The 16,589-nt window shown below is 48.4% G+C and overlaps 1 protein-coding gene and 1 long non-coding RNA gene across 2 annotated transcripts in view; both read left to right on the plus strand.

Moving 5' to 3' along the window:
• The first annotated feature begins 468 nt into the window (after positions 1-468).
• Positions 469-8,433, plus strand: LOC125963546 (uncharacterized). The gene is made up of 2 exons (XR_007475631.1): positions 469-559; positions 8,077-8,433. It is a non-coding gene; the product is annotated as an uncharacterized LOC125963546 (long non-coding RNA).
• A 7,612-nt stretch (positions 8,434-16,045) lies between these two features.
• CCNY (cyclin Y) overlaps positions 16,046-16,589 on the plus strand; it is a 126,964-nt gene continuing 126,420 nt past the window's right edge. The window contains exon 1 of the mRNA XM_004275887.3: positions 16,046-16,570. Coding sequence (XP_004275935.1) covers positions 16,417-16,570 — 154 coding nt within the window. The 5' untranslated portion in view covers positions 16,046-16,416. The remainder of the gene's footprint in view (positions 16,571-16,589) is intronic.

The raw sequence follows: 16,589 nt of genomic DNA on the forward strand, positions 1-16,589 counted from the left end.
GAACCAGTGGACCATCCCGCTGATAGCTGGCGGGCTGGCAGGCTTGTCCAGAGGCGGGCTGCAGACGCATGGTGGTGAGTCTGTGCAAGCCACGCCAGGGCGCTGGGGATGGAGGTGAGCTGGGAGGCAGGAGAAATGTCTGTCGGAAAGCTGGGTCGGGGTTCACCACCAGAGACCAAAGCCGAGGTTAGGGAACCCAAAGGGATCTGAACAGAAGGTGCTGAGACTGAGAATAAATAAGTAACTGATAGTTAAAATGGCAGAGGGTCACTGAAAGGTGCGTGGGGACATCACACACGATGAAGTTATGCTTTCCCATTTTTTTTTTTTTAATCTTTATTGGAGTATAGTTACTTTATGCTTTCCCATCTTGAATTGGGAAAATGCTGCTGTCACTTTGTTCGTTCCACGTCCTGGCTCCTTTGTGAAGTCGGGTGTGTTGTCATTCCAGGTTCATGGTGAGGAAACTGGATGGTGAACCCAAGCCCCCTTCAGTCACATCCACGTCAGGAGTTGAGCTGGGACTGGAATTTCCTGCCCTGGAGCTTTTCGCTACCAGGTGAGCCTTGGTCCTGTCATTGTCCAGTCTAAAAATCTTCCCCTTCCTAGAAAAAGCTTTTGTTTATAATAAATGTCTTACGTCTTAATGGGCAGTGGGCTGTGGGGTCTGGAGGGTAGCTTGTGTAACATATTCAGTCAAAATCACAGGTTAATATCCTGGTTTCCTCAGCAATGTTAGCTTAGGAAGTGGCCTGAACTTAAGGCGACTTGGTTTTTGAAAGCCTTTTTTAGAGACACTAGGTTTTTGGCACCTGGCACTGAGACTTTTTTTCAGTAGTACAGAGTCTATACTAACCATGAAGCCTGTGCTGGACTACTGACTTTTATCTAAAATGAAAATATTTATCGGTTTTGCAGGCAATGAAGCAAGGGCTTTTGCATGTATGTTTGAACCTGCGGTGAATATTTCAGAAATCACTAAAATCTAAGACTACTGAGATTGTTTATGTTATTTAAAGCTTTTTAAAAATTAACTAGATTGATAGAGAATGAATCTTGGCCATATTTTCTTTTTTAACTGGAAGTTCCCTTGTTTAGTAGTTGTATCTTTAAACCTGAATTACTGCTAGTTGGTTACAAATGAAATAGCTCAAGGCACTGTATTCTAGAATATTCTGCAAACAAGTGCAGTTTAGGATTTATAGTAACAATGAATTCTAAGGTAGAGTGGGCTCCCTTTCTTCCTAACTCATGGTGGGGATCTCTTATAGAGAAGATTGCCTTGGAGCTTTGTGAAAGATCCTCTTGGGGTCTAAAGCAAAGGCCAGAACAAAGCTGTGACTATAGGAACCATCAACGCATGTTTCTCTTTGGGAGAAAAGTTTGGGAGGCTGAATGTGAAACACTTCTGGGTGGTTCAGTGCATATTAAGTTTAAGAGCCCTGCATTTGAAGAGGGAAGACCAGACTTCTGCCCAGGTCTGCTCTGCCTGATACAGCCTCTTCTGGACACTCCACTGTTTCCATGACATGGATGTCTTAAGTCAAACCATGATGTACAAATAGGATACAAACAAAACTGTAAAACTAACAAAAATTCAAACTGGCAATGTTGATGTGAGACAGATGGTGTTCTTTGCTGAAACTAAATTGTACAGTGTTAGGATTATAGCAGATAAATGTAGCTTCAAGTCCAATTCTATTTTTTAAATTTTTTACTTTTGGCCATGAGCAACATGTGGGATATTAATTCCACAATCAGGGATCGAACCTGCACCTCCTGCAGTGAAAGCTCGGAGTCTTCACCACTGGACTGCCAGGGAAGTCCCCAATTCTGTTTTGATTAAATAATGTAACTGTAGATGGGCTTTGTTTGCTAAATCGGACTAATCAGACTTCACACGTAAGCAAACTTTCCCCAGCCAGCAGTCCTTCAGCGCCACTTTTAAGGAGGTTTCCTAGCAAATTTCAGAACATCCACAGTCTTCTAGATTAGGAGCTTTTCTTTTTTTTGATAAAGGGCCAGATATTAAATCTTTAGGCTTTGTAGGCTAAGAGGCAAGATTGAGGATATTATGTAGGTACTCACATAATAAGAAAATGTCTTTTCACACTTAAGAAGTGTTTTGAGATTAACAGTCTTTTTATTGAAAATACGTTACTTTTCCTCTTACACAGTTTTCAGTGGAAAGCTAAACTAGGTAATGAGTTCTTGATAGTAATTGCTGTTATTTTCTTTCAGAGACTATGAAAAGTATGTTCTCAAGGAAGGAATGAATGACATATTTGAAGTGAATAACTGGCAGATTTAGACAGAGCTTCTCAACCTTGGCACTACTGCCATTGTGGGCTGTACGGGTCTTGCCGTGGAGGCTGTCTTGCACACTGTAGGATGTTTAGCTGCATCTCTGGCTTCTACCCACTAGATGCAGTACAGTCCCTCCCCAGTGGGAATAATAAAACGTATCTCCAGGAAACGCCCTGGGGTCCAGTGGTTAGGACTCGGCACTTTCACTGCTGAGGGCCCACGTTCAATCCCTGGTCCGGGAATTAAGATACCACAAGCCGTGCGGTGTGGCCACCCCCCAAAAAAAGTATCTCTAGACAGGGGCAAACCACTGTTTGGGACAAACTGGCAAAAGTGGTCAACTGAAGAAATACGGCTTATTAGTACATATGTGCCGCTTGCAAGCGCACACACACACACACACGCAGGTGGGCGCACGCACACACACGGCATACACATTTTTCTTCTGGAGGATCTGGGTGCTTTCAGGTTTAAAAGAAAAAAAGAAGACATAAGGCATGGCAACCTGAGCTGTGGAATTCTGATTTCTGCCTTTGAAGTAGACAACTTAATGAATTATACTTTCACTCTGATGGTTTTCTTCCTAATGCAGTCAGAGCTAGGCTCTGAGAAGTACAACTCCATGTCACAAGGGCCCTTTTCCTGGTTAATTACATTCGAGAGAAAGCATTAAAGGTAAAAAACACTATTTATTTCCAAAAGATCTCTATAAATATCAGAAGCTTCACAATGCAGAGAATGAGAAAAATATTTTCTCAAAAATTTCAACATATAATCAAAGGGAATTATCCATGACAACTCTAGCTTTTTACAGTCATCGCTAGTAACCTCCCCTGTCCCCAAATAATTCCCTGTCCTTCTGTTGCTGAGAATAAAGGAGAGAAAGAAGAGTACCAGGAGACTGAGGGGGTGAAAAAGGAGCCTGTTTTGGTTCTTGTCTAACCTCCTACAGGTAACATATAGTCCTGGGGTGCCTCTTAGATGCCAGGCACCTGGTGAGCACATCGAAGAGTCTGGGAAGCATGGGTACCCTTTAGAAGCTTACAGTTCAGTAGGCAGGATCAAGCAAATGAATGCACAAAAAAAACCATAAAAAAGTAGGAAAAGTGGTTTTAGATGAAATCTATGTGAGTTTATGATCTCCAGCATCATGAGGGCTTGAGAAAAAACAGTGCTTGTGCTGGGCCTGAAGGATTGTAAACATGTGGAGCTGGGGCAGGGGAGGAGGAAGAGGGTTTTGGGGGATGCGGTCATGAGTAAAGTGAGAGGTGGGAATGGCAGGCAAGGAGTGAGTTCTGAGAAGTTCTGATGGACTGGAGGGAGGGTGGGCTTGAAGGTCAGGGGGAGTGGAGTTTTTATTCTAAAACCAGTGAGAGGCTGTTGACAGATTTTAAGCAGGGTGGTGACAAGACTGCCCACTTCAGCAGCATCCACCTCGCTGCTCCTGGGGACCCCAGGCCTATTTGAATGTCGAACTATAGTTGCAGGGTGTTTTGAGTTTCTTGGAGGCTAAAAATGTGAGGTAGAGACAATAAGTTTACACAACTCATCAACTATCCTTGTTTTACTTTAAAAATGCTGCTGGGGGGCTTCCCCGGTGGCACAGTGGTTAAGAATCCGCCTGCCAATGCAGGGGACACGGGTTCCAGCCTGGTCTGGGAAGATCCCACATACCGTGAAGCAATTAAGCCTGTGCACCACAACTACTGAGCCTGTGCTCTAGAGCCCGTGTGCCACAACTACTGAAGCCTGCGAGCCACAACTACTGAAGCCCACGTGCCTAGAGCCCGTGCTCCACCACAAGAGAAGCCACCGCAATGAGAAGCCCGCGCACTGCAACCAAGAGTAGCCCCCACTCACCGCAACTGGAGAAAGCCTGCGCGTAGCAATGAAGACCCAACACAGCCAAAAATAAATTAATTAATTAAAAGAAAATGCTGCTGGGTTTTTGGTGTTGGAACAGGGTCTGAACTGAGGCCAGTTAACCAAGATAAAGGTATGTGGAAGTACCCAGCTACTGGGAGACAGTCAGTGAATCCCCTGCCAACACCCCAACGCCAGCCACATGGGACTAAAGAGCCTTCTGGCCTGTGCTGGGAAGAGTACAAAGTGGCAGAAATGATCTTCAGACTCCCTTCCCAAGTAGTTAGTAGGGGAGTCATGAAGGGAGGTCCAGAAGAAAAAAAATGTTTTGAACGGGAAAGAATCAATTTCCTGGACCAGGTGGCTCTTGAGCATATATACCAGGGTCTATTCATGGAGTTTCCTACTCACAGGAACCCTCGGCTCTAGTTCTGCGGATGCTGAAGGAGTGCTATATTAAAATAATGTATCAGCTATTTAATTCTTTTAATTTCTCTGGGGACTAATCTGCCTTTTAGAGAAATAAGTTCCTTTTGCTGGGAATTCCCTGGTAGTCCAGTGGTTGGGACTCAGCACTTTCACTGCCTGGGCCCGGGTTCAATCCCTGGTCAGGGAACCAAGATCCCACAAGCTGCAGGGCGCAGCTGAAAAAAAAATTCCCTTTGCCACCAAAATCCTACCTTGGCTCCAGAGCCTGCCTACTGCATCTTCCCACTCCAACCAGGATTCTACTATGGGGAGCCAAGCATATAAGACTACCCCACAGTTCTAGGTCAGAGTCCCTTATTATCTGGGGACCAATCAGTGAAAATTGTCAACATGAATACATGGAACTCCAATCAAAGAGTAATATCAAATCCTGGCCATATCAGGATTAGGTTTAGCTGCATATAACTTAGGAGTTCAAAATAACAGTGGCTTATAGTATATCTCTTTTCTTTTTTAAAAAAATAAATTTATTTATTTATTTTTGGCTCCCTTGGGTCTTCATTGCTGTGCGCAGGCTTTCTCTAGTTGTGGTGAGTGGGGGCTACTCTTTATTGTGGTGCGCGGGCTTCTCATTACGGTGGCTTCTCGTTGTGGAGCACGGGCTCTAGGCATGCGGGCTTCAGTAGTTGTGGCGCATGGGTTCACTGGTTGTGGCGCATGGGCTCACTGGTTGTGGCGCATGGGCTCACTGGTTGTGGCACATGGGCTTAGTTGCTCCACGGCGTGTGGAATCTTCCCGAACCACGGCTCCTTCCCAACAGTGGCTTATATAACAGTTTATTTCTCTCATGCAAAAGAGCACAGGGACATGATCTTAGGTCAAGGCTTCCCTCTTTAAGGTCACCTGGTACTTAAAAGTGCATGCTCTAGAATTCCAGCCCCATTCCAAAAAGAAAAAAGGGGGGAGCCTTTTCAGAGCACTTGCCTGGAAGATTCCACTCACATCTTTGGCTGGACTTGGTCGCGTGGCCAGCTGTGGGCTCTGAGTTGGGCAGACTGTGTTCCTCACAAGGTGAAGGGCCCTGTACTAAGGGAGACGGGAGAATGGACACTGGGTAGGGATGCAGCCTCTCCCAACCTGACCTACGCCTGACTTGTGAGGTGCTGGAATCTGCCTTGTCCAGAGGACATCCTAATTCTCAGAGATCCACATACACTTACCATTTTTATTCTTGGTGAGTAGGAGGGATAAAGAAGATAGTTTGGCAAGAGAGAGACTGGACTCAAGGCTGGTTAGCCTGGGGACAGATGAATTTTCAGTGGTGAGGAAGATAGATGAATCAGTTCCCACGTGGGCCTTCGCCCAGATACCCAGCAACTATGGCTGTCCCTGCTTCGTTATTTATCCCATAAACACAGGTTTTGCTCATGGATAGGAACTGTGTGGCACGGTGCTGTCTCCTCCCTCTCCTTTCCTCACTGCAGCATTCTTCTCTGCTGAGTGGGAGCACGACCTCAGAATCTGGCAGGTATTTCTGGTCCGAAAGGCTTGGCATTAGTGTTTCAGTCTACTAGCCATCTTTAATTGCTTATGGGGGTTTTCACTCTGACAGGATCTCTGGATATAATTCTTTACTTCATAGGAATAAATCTCTCATAGTGGAATTTAGGTGTATCCACACGCAATGAAAGTATTCAGATTTTACCACTAAGTGACTGCAAACACTTGACATGTTCTAAACCTGTTCTTTTGACTGTTTACCTTACTGGACTATGAGTTTCTCTAGGGTGAGAGCTCTATTTTATCCATTTTTGCATCCCCAAGGTCCCTGGCTTGGTACGTACAAGAAATGTTCTATTGATAAATGAATCACTTACGTTGGTCAAAGTCAAGTTGCTATCAGTCAATACTTCCCCGTAGCTGGTTACCACTGAGTATTCTGGGGGCCTAATTTGGGGGGGGGGTCATTGGAGAATAAGAAGGTGACAGGAAGAGCACTGGTGGCACAACAAAGGGTCTTGGTTACTCCACATCTGCCTTACAAATGCCAGAGTGACTGACACAGGAAACTGGCTACCAGGTGATAAAGAAAGAGCAGATATAGTCTAAGCAGGTATTTGGTCCAAGCTTTTAGCCATTTTCCTTCTTTTGACCAAAGGTCCATTTCCTGAGTTAACTTGGCTCAGCGTTTTCTGTCTTCTAGGAGGTGATTCAGGGAGTTGTGCAAGTGATTGGTTCATATTTCAAGGATACGAGTATGGCTGAAGAGACTGTAATTACACTCTCCCTAATTCAATCAAGCTAGGCTATTCTCAATGATTTGTTTTTATAAGTAGATATTTATAAATTGTTTAAGCTAATAGTGATATTGCTAATGTTTTAAATACTGCGATTCCTTTCAAAACCTTGTTTAAAAAAAAAAGCTGCCATAGCTAAAAAGTTTGAAGAGCACTGACTTAGCTATTCACCCGAGTTCCAAATGCACCTCTCTACAACCAAAACCTTATATAGCGATTATGGAGGAGATGAAGAAACATAATTCCCCAATGCTTCTTTCTGCTCGAAGAGCAGGGTGTGATTGAGTCGATCCAGCTGGATGTTTTCTAAGGCTGAGTGTTCGAGGATGGGGTCTCAGGCCGCAGTGCTCACCTTCCCTCTCCCCTTCCAGCCCCAAACCTCGGCTCGATCCATACGGAGGAAGTGTCCTTGCATTCAGAATCCCAAGTGATACATCATGGTAGATACTGTGGCTAAAGGCACAAGTTTTTTCTGAATAATGCTTCTCTTCAACCTTGTTGCCGTTGGTCGGGAGGGCTGGACCCACAGAAATAACAAGGCTCCCCTCTCTTCAAGTCTAGACCTAGTCCTAAGCAGTCACTCGCAAACTCCTTCAAAAAGAAAGAAGACAAGCTAGACTCACTAGAGTGAGTCTCTTTTCTACTCAAAACGTCTGCAGATTCCTTCCCTCATTATTCCAGTCTGCTTCCCTGCTCTCCTCCGGTTCAGTGATTCCTGGAGGGGGGGCAGCAGGGGGGTGGGGTGGATGCAGCTAAGAGGGGACCTCATGGACTAGATCCCCACTTAGGCCATTTCTCAGTAGTCTGAACTTCCACAGGTTTAATTATCAGAATTCAAGTGTCTTTATTTGTAAAATGGGGAATAATAGGGTGGGCTTGCTTGTGAAAAAAAATTAGTATTTGGAAGGTGTTCAAGAAATGACACCTTTCATTACCATCTTGGCATCCCACTGCTTCTGCAGCCTTTCCTAAAGTGTCACTGTGTGTCAAGCAGGAGGCATCTCTGCCTGGAGGATTTTGACACGTGTGTGTGTGTGTGTGTGTGTGTGTGTGTGTGTGTGTGTGTGTGTGTGTGTGTGTGTGTGTGTGTGTGTGTGTGTGTGTTTTGGCAGGGGTGGGGTGGGGTTGACACCCTGGTAAATTACTGGCAAGGCTTTCGTACTTATCTTTCTTCTCCAGGCGTGCTGACCAGAAGTCATATTCCTGAATAAGCCCAACAGGTGCATTCCTAAGGGGAATAAGGTGGGAACATCAAAGGTGGGGGGAGTGCACAAAAGTCCCTGCAGACCAGTAGCTATCCATCCTTTGGCAACAGTCTGTGGCTACCCTGCCCCCTCCTCCAGATGCTTTTCTCGGTTAACACTGCCATCTAGTTCTGCCAATGACCTGTCAGCATGAGAAGCTTGCAGACAGTCATGCTGTCTCCTAAGTGCCATTCTGTGTATCCTTGTAAGCCCTTCAAACTGTATCATTAATATAATTGTTATGATTAAATAAAAATTTAATGTGCCTGCATGGATCTGCTGCACACGTATGGTAATGACTGGATGCTTCCTTTCATACGACACTCAAATCACAAAACAGCAATCAGAACAGACAATACGGTAACCCCCTCCCAATTTTCAGCCATCTTACCCATGCACTGTAGCCCTGAAAATCTGAATATTCACTGACTTACAATTATGTCACAAGCTTTCCTGGGAAGCAAGAGGGTCAGAACTGCCTTAATAAAGAGAATCATTTCATATTCTTGCTACCTACCCACCTCTTTGGGGCTGCAGTTCTTTAGAACTTTCCTTCCTCATCTCCTCAGCATCAGCATTTTGCTATCATTTATATTCCAAGTGTTACCAACCAGCACCCTTGGACTCTTTAATCAATAGAAATTGACAAGAGGCCAGATGAGAATTTCAGACATGGCTTTATGGGGGCTTGTGCTACAGCATAAGAAAGTGAAAGCAAGCACCAGGTGTCCTTGCCCACTCCTTCACAAAGAGCTCCCTGGGTCCTCTGATGGGGTGACAGTGGGGGTGGATCTGCAGGCCAGACAGGGGGCATGGCTTAGGCAGTTTGTCCATCCTTCTCGGCAGTGCCATATACAGAGATCATGTGCAGTTTCCCACTTTCTGTGCTGGCACCTCAAAATGCCAGACTTGCTTATTACCGCCACCAGGAAGGTTGTGTAGCGGTCAACATTGCCCCTACTGCACAGGCATGAGGTTGTTTTTAATCACTTGTGGTTGATTCACGGCCTTCAGCATCCCTTTGCTTCAGGAAGCTTTACCCCTTGGTCCGTTTATGGTTGCCAGCTTCCTGTTGTTCAAGGAGGCGCTGTCCAGGTGCAAGTGTCCTGGTAGATGACTCTAGGTCCCAGCCAATCTCATTCTCTCTTGAGGAATTCTACACCCATTATTCTTTTTTTAAAAAAATTTACTTATTTTATTTATTTATTTTTGGCTGCGTTGGGTCTTCGTTGCTGCACACAGGCTTTCTCTAGTTGCAGTGAGTGGGGGCTACTCTCTGTTGTGGTGTGCGGGCTTCTCATTGCAGTGGCTCGTCTTGTTGTGGAGCACAGGCTCTAGGCACATAGGCTTCAGTAGTTGTGGCACATGGGCTCAGTAGTTGTGGCTTGCGGGCTCTCGAGCGCAGGCTCAGTAGTCGTGGTGCATGGGCTTAGTTGCTCCATGGCATGTGAGACCTTCCCAGACCAGGGCTCGAACCTGTGTCCTCTGCGTTGGCAGGCGGATTCTTAACCACTATGCCACCAGGGAAGCCCTACACCCATTATTCTTAAGGGTCAAGGGGCCAAACATCTCTTCTTCTGGAGCCACTTCCTGCTGAACAGGGGCCACAGACCCTAGCCTACCCTAGAGGTGTAGAAGTCCCTTGATGACTGTTCCAAGGACCTAAAGGGACATGGGTCACCTTCTAATGGAACGGGTTGAAATCCCTGGGCCACCATGAACCTCACTTGGAACTGCTGAAGCCTGGAAGACACAAATCTAACTAAAAGATTAAACAGGCAGGGTCTGAACAATAACAGAAGAACTACTGCCACTAGAGGGCCCAGGAGACGCAGGAACCAAGTAATGCTAGGGATGTAACCTTTAATTGAGTCCCATATAGTTTGGGCAGTGGGGTAGCTGAACCCAAGTAACCACTTAGCTTGTTCATAAATTTCCTGAATATTTAGTTCAACTTCCCCCAAGTTGTTGATGTATGTACTGCAAGTTTTGTTAATTACTGCATAGACACCCTCTTGTTCAGCCAGAAGATAATCCAGGGTTAACCTACTGTCAAACACAACATTGTCTAAGGAATCTAGGGACTCCTGGAGGCCCCTTAAAGGCATCACCATTTTTTTTTTTTTGGGCTGCGCCGAGTGAGGTTTTCGGGACCTTAGTTCCGTGACCAGGGATTGAACCCGTGCCCTCGGCAATGAAATCACTGAGTCCTAACCACTAGGGAATTCCCATCACCAGTTTTTGAGGCCAGGTTCTCCATGGCCTGTGTGGGTTTCTTAAGGTTGTTTTGTGATAGGGAAAAACGCCCCAGGGGCGGCCACTCCTATGGCCACCCCAATTCCTGCCAGGATTAGTCTGAGTACCCAGCTATGTCTGTTTTGAGAGGTGGCATTATTACATATGGTGGCACCTTGTCCTTTAGGGCCCAGTCGTCCCAAAGTGCATTCTCCCCGGAAGTGAACATTGTCTAAGCATGGATAGGCCATTGCTCGGAGAGGCCAAGAGAAGGAGGAATTTGGGTTCCCTTCGAAGGGTAGTTTATTTTGGGGTGGACCACAGAGGAACAGATGTCCAGTGGGGGTGCAAGCTTGGCGGGGTGAAGTGGAATTAAACTATCGACGTAAAAGGGAACCCCAGCTAGGTGCATTATTGCATCTGGGGGACAGGGGCCCTCCGTCTAGTGGTCCTCCATCTAGTTCTGAGTTTTCCTCTATTCCCTCCTCGTCACTGAAGGCAGATGGGGTCTGATAGGTGAGCCTCCAGGAAGGGGCTGCTGTTCCCTTCCAGTGCGTACAAGAGGTGTTGGGTTGGGTCCCTGGGGAGAGCAGAGATGGGTCCACACACCAATGAGTCTGGTTAGGAGTGCATGAGGAGCTTGAAGTGGAAAATAACATAGGATAAATAGAGAGCGAGTGTCCCGTATCAGTAAGGCAGGTATCTGTCTGGCAGGGGCAACAGGGTTTTCCTTGCCCTGTGCAGAGAAGGGGCCGCTTGATCCAGAGACCGGTTTGGTTCCAAGGGTCTGTAAGCTCTACACACCCGATATCATCATGATCTTCGAGTTCCACTATTAGAAGCGGCGTGCTCCTAATGGGTTCAGAAGTCAGGATGAGATTAATGTCCTCATCTACAGGCACAAACCGGAACCGAGAAACCCCCTCTTGTGTGAGAGGATGACAGATACAACAATTAGAGAGATTTTTTCCTGAGGCCAAAATGCTGGAATAGCTGACGACTGAGTTTTCTCTCCAGGTTACCCTTCCCTTATTATTTTCTCCCCAGCCCCTCTTTAGGAGAAGGGCCAAGAGAAGTGCCCATGATTTCCACTCCGTCATTGGTTCTGGTCTTCTAGACCCAGGAGGGACAAAAGAGTTGCTTTTTCAGTGGGGGTGGTTGGGCAAACCGGTAAGATGTGAGCAAAACTATAACAAAGTAAGCAAATAGAAGTCCAGCCTACCACATCCCCCTTTACTCATCTGTTAGTGGTGCTCGGTTTTTGAGTAAGTATCTCAGGCCTTCTACTGGCTCACAGGTGTATTCTTCTGTTGTGGCCTGTGGGGTTTTGGGAGGCAAGAGTTTTAATCTAGATAAATGTACCTAACTAGGTATTCCTTGTAGTTTAATGGTAGTGGGGGTGGCTAAAATTACTCTACAGGGGCCCTTTCATTTTGGTAATAGTTGATCTCCAGGGGATCCCTCCTTCCAAGTTTTAAGAAGAACCTGGACCTGAAGTTCATTTGTGGAGGGGCTGCCCCTTCTGTTTTATCCCTAGTGAGACCTGGCAGTGCCTTCTTGGCTTAGTCCAAGATTGCCTTTTGAACCTGTCCCAGGTTAATAACACACTGTAGCCTCTGGCTCACTTCCTCATACCAGTGGTAAGGAAGGGCGTCTCATAGGTCACTTCAAATGGTCTAAGCTTCAGGAGACTCCTGGGGGCTATGTGAACCCTGAGGAGTGCAGTAAGAAGCAGGTTGGTCCAAGGCTCATGAATCTCTTGGCAAAGTTTTGTTAAGGTTTTCTTTAAAGTATGGTTCATTTTGTCTACTTTTCCTGAAGATTGGAGGTGCCAAGAGGTGTGCAGATTGTAGCTAATTCCAAGGCGGTCGATAGGCTTTGGGTGATGTTCGCTATGAGGGAGGGCCGATTATTGCTCTGGAGGGATTTTAGAAGCCCAAACCGAGGAATCATTTCTTATTTAAGAGGGACTTACAGACTTCAGTGGTCTTTTCAGATTGAGTGGGGAAAGCTTCCACCCATCCTATAAAAGTACTGACAGACACAGGAATATATTTATATCCTGACTGTGGGGGCATTTGGGTGAAGTTTAATTGTCAGTCTTCCCCCAGGTATGTCCCACGGGGTTGAAGTGGCTTGAGTAATGAAGGAGGGATTGGATGGGCCTGCGGATTATTATGGGCACACAAATCACAGGCAAGGGTCACTCATTTTATTGTTCCTTTGAGCCCCTTTCCTGAAAAGGTCCTTTGTATCAAGTCCCATAGTGTATTCCCTGCACAGTACGTGGCACCATGTAAACCCTTAATGAGCCTCCTTTCTTGGGCCCCAGGGATAAGAAACTTGTCATCCTTTATATACCAGCCTGTGCTTTCTTTCTTATAGCCCCATTTTTCAGCATTCTCTTGTTCCTGTGGGGAATACTGGGGCAGGCCAGGGAGTTCGGGGGGGCCGGTCATTAGGGCCATGATTTGGTCAGGCTCTTGCGGCCATGATTTGGTCAGGCTCTTGCAACGGAACTGCCTGTTTTGTGGCCTGATCAGCTTTGTTATTTCCTTGGCTTATAAAGGACCCGTCCTTCTGATGGCCCTTACAGTGAATTACTGCCACCTGGGTCGGGAGCTGCACTGCTTCTAAAAGAGCCAAGATTAAATCTTTAGGTTTTATGGAAGAATTTCTAGCAGTTAACATTCCTCTCTCTCTCTCCAAATGGCAGCATGAGCGTGTAGTACATGGAATCCATATTTAGAATCAGTAAAAATATTTTTCTGGGCTGAAGTCTGGGGTGGTGGGGCCTTGGCTTCTATGATTTCATTTAAGCTAACTATAGCATCCTGCCATTCGGGTTCCCATCTCTATAAAACTACTCCCATCAGTGAACCGTTCAGCCTCAGGGTTGTCAAGGGGTTCATCTAGGAGACTGGATCTGCTGGAATAAGTTTGTTCTATTGTCTCTGTACACTGATGCAATAAATCTCCATTTTCGACAGCTGTGAGAGGAGTTGCTGGGTTTAAGGCTTGGCACACCTTTAAAGTAATATCAGGGGTATCCATCAGGAGAGCCTGATATTTTGCTAACTTTCCCCTGGTTAACCAATGGTGTCCTTTGGCTTCTAACACAGATTGCACCTGATGAAGAGTTGATGCATCTAGGTGTTGTCCCACGGTGAGCTCAGAAGGCTCACTGACCAGTAGGGCCGTGGCTGCCACCACCTGTAGGCAGCTGGGGCATCTCGGGGCTGAGTCCAGTTGTTTTGAAAAGTAAACCACTGGCCTTTGATCTGCTCCCAGCTTTTGGGTCAGGACTCCTAGCGCTATCCCTGACCTCTCATCGATAGGGTGAAGGGTTTGTCTAAATTTGGAAGCCCTAGTGCTGGTGCCCTACTCAACTCAATCTTTAGGGTCTCAAAGTCCCACCGGTGGTCCCTACTCCATTAGAGGGGTTCCCTTTCTTCTCCCTTTAGAGCTTCCTGTAGGGCTTTGATTATAAGGCCATAATCTGGAATTCAGATACGGCAGAACCCAGCCATTCTGAGAAAGCCTCCAAGCTGTCTCTTTGTGGTTGGCAATGGTAATGCATTAATGGCTGTTTTCTGATTTATGGCCAGGGCTCATGCGATGGGGGTCAAAACAAACCCTAAATATTGAACCTCTTGCTGTGAAATCTGAGTCTTTGTTGGGGAGACTTTATATCCCCTTTCTGCCAGGAAATCTAGGACCTTAACAGTATTCTGATCTGAATCTTGCTTCACCTTTTTTAGGTAAAGGACCTTAGGACCTTATTAATAGGTCATCAACATACTGTAACAGAGTTCCATTTTTCAGGCTCAGTTCCCTCAGTTCTTTTCCTATCGCATTTCCAAAAAGACAGCAGCTGTCCCGAAGGCCCTGTGGAAGCACTGTCCAAGTGTAGTGAATAGCTTCCCGGGTGTCAAGTTCCTTCCATTCAAAGGCAAAAAGGTACTGGGAGTCTGGATGTAGGGGGATACAGAAAAATACATCCTTGAGGTCTAACACAGAGAAGTATTGAGCACCCCCTGGCATTTGAGTACGGTGTACAGGTTTGGCACCATTGGGTGAATGGGATGGATGACTGCCTCATACACTGCTTGTAAGTCTTGCACCAACCAGTATCACCGTATCCCCGGGAGACTTTTGGATGGGGAGAATTAGAGAAGTGGACTAGCAGGGCCAAATGAGCCCAGGTTCTAGGAATTTGGTGAGCAGCAGTTGGCCCCCATCCCCACCCCTTCCCCTGCCTCAAGACCTCAGGCTTTAAAGGATAGTGCCTCTGCCAAGGGTATTTTCCCCCAGGCTTTTCCTCTATTTCTATTGGGGGAACATGCTTTGCCTTTCCTGGTACCAATATGTCCCAAACCACACGATCTACCTGTTGCCTAATTTCTTGGGGACTATTTTTATGACCAAAAGGCGGGTCATCTGGGGCTACTAACAGATGCAATCTCTGTTCCTTCTGGGACCGCACCCTGTTCTAAGAGTACTAGCTCCCAGTTTATTCAGCAAATCTCTTCTGAGGAGGGGGAGGCCATTCCGGCACATACAAAAAGGAAAGAGTGATGATACCAGAATCGACCTCACAGGTAAGGGGGTGGGATGTAAACTGTCTTACCTTTGGCCGCCCATCAATCCCCGTTACAGTACAGTCATGGTTGCAGAGGGGACCAGCAGGCCAACTCAGGACAAGGACACCCACCACTTAACCCAACAAATGGCAATAATACAGTTCAGAGCATGGAACTTTTAAAAATACGGACTAATAAATGTAATAAACATTACTGAGAGACCGGGGGGAGCACAAGTTAAAAAAAGGTTAAAGTCGTCCAGAATTAGACAAAATCATGCTTACACTGCCTTTGGCAAGATGTACACACATTGTTGATGCTGGGTATTAGTTCCCTTACTTTTCTTCCCAGTTAGTACCTGCGTCCGTCACTAACACTTCGTGTCTCTGTACCTCAGTTTCCTCATATGGAAAATGGGTTGCGCCAGGTTTCTCCTGTTCAAAGCATTCTGTCCCCGCGTCTCCCCTCAGCACGCCTGCCCTGGCTACCTGGAAAAGGTGGGAGGGTTGTTTCTGCCGCCTTACTTTGTCCCCCCGACAGGCGAAGGTGCAGCGATGCACTGGGGGTGGAGGGGCGGGGACCACCCTCCAGAGTCCCCACACGCAAGGCCCACGAGATCGGGGGAACAGGAGAGCAGGCACTACTGAACGGATCTGACGGTAACCTGCGGGGAACGCGGCGCCGCCCGGGCCCAAGGTGCATTCCGGGCAGACGACAGGCGGCTCAGGACAGGAGAGCGCCCCCACCCTGCCCAGCTGCCTCTCAGCGCATAAAAGAGAAAAAAAGCCCCTCACTCCGCTCCACCCCACCGCCCCCGCTCAGCCCGGAGCCGCCCCGCGGCCCCTACCCCGAGGCCCAGGCGCCGCACGAACCTCTCTTCCCCGCACCGGTCCCTCGCGACGCCGCCGCGCGGCCCGCGCCCGCGGGTGGGCCCCCTCCTCGGTAGCGCATCCGCTTCCAGGGCAGAGGGCGGGGCGGTGCCGGGGGGCGGGGCGCTGAGGGCGCGGGGGGCGGGGCGAGAAACGGCGCGGAGGGCGGGGCCGGGACGGCCGGGCCCAGAGTCCCCGCGGCCGCCCACGCCCAGGCCCGGCGCTGCTCCTCCCCGCTGCCAGCGTTCCCGCCGTCCACGGCTGTCCGCGTTCCCGCCGCCCGCGTTCGCCCCGCGTCCCCGAGTTCCCGCGTCCCCGCGTCCCGAGCGGCCGCGCCCCCTGAACCGGAACCGCTTGCGGCCGCCGGCGCGGAGCCGGGCCGACCGGGAAGCGGAGGCGGCTGCGCGGCGCCCGCCATGGCGGCGGCGGGGTGAGCCGGGCCGGGCGGCCGCAGTCGCGCGGGCGCGGGCGCTCCTCCGCCACGGACAGGCCGCCGGGCCGGGCGAGGGGAGCCGGGCCGCCCATGGCGAGGCCGCGCCGCCGCCGCCGCTGCTGACCCGGGGCCGCGCCGGGGCCGGGGCGCCCGCCATGGGGAACACCGCCTCGTGCTGCGTGTCGTCCAGCCCCAAGCTCCGCAGGAATGCCCACTCGCGGCTGGAGTCCTGCCGGCCCGACGCCGACTTGAGCCGCGAGGACACGGGCTGCAACCTGCAGCACATCAGCGACCGGGAGAACATCGACGGTGAGGCGGGCGGGCGGGG

This window comes from Orcinus orca, chromosome 2 (assembly GCF_937001465.1).
Source record: "Orcinus orca chromosome 2, mOrcOrc1.1, whole genome shotgun sequence".
NCBI lineage: Eukaryota > Metazoa > Chordata > Mammalia > Artiodactyla > Delphinidae > Orcinus > Orcinus orca.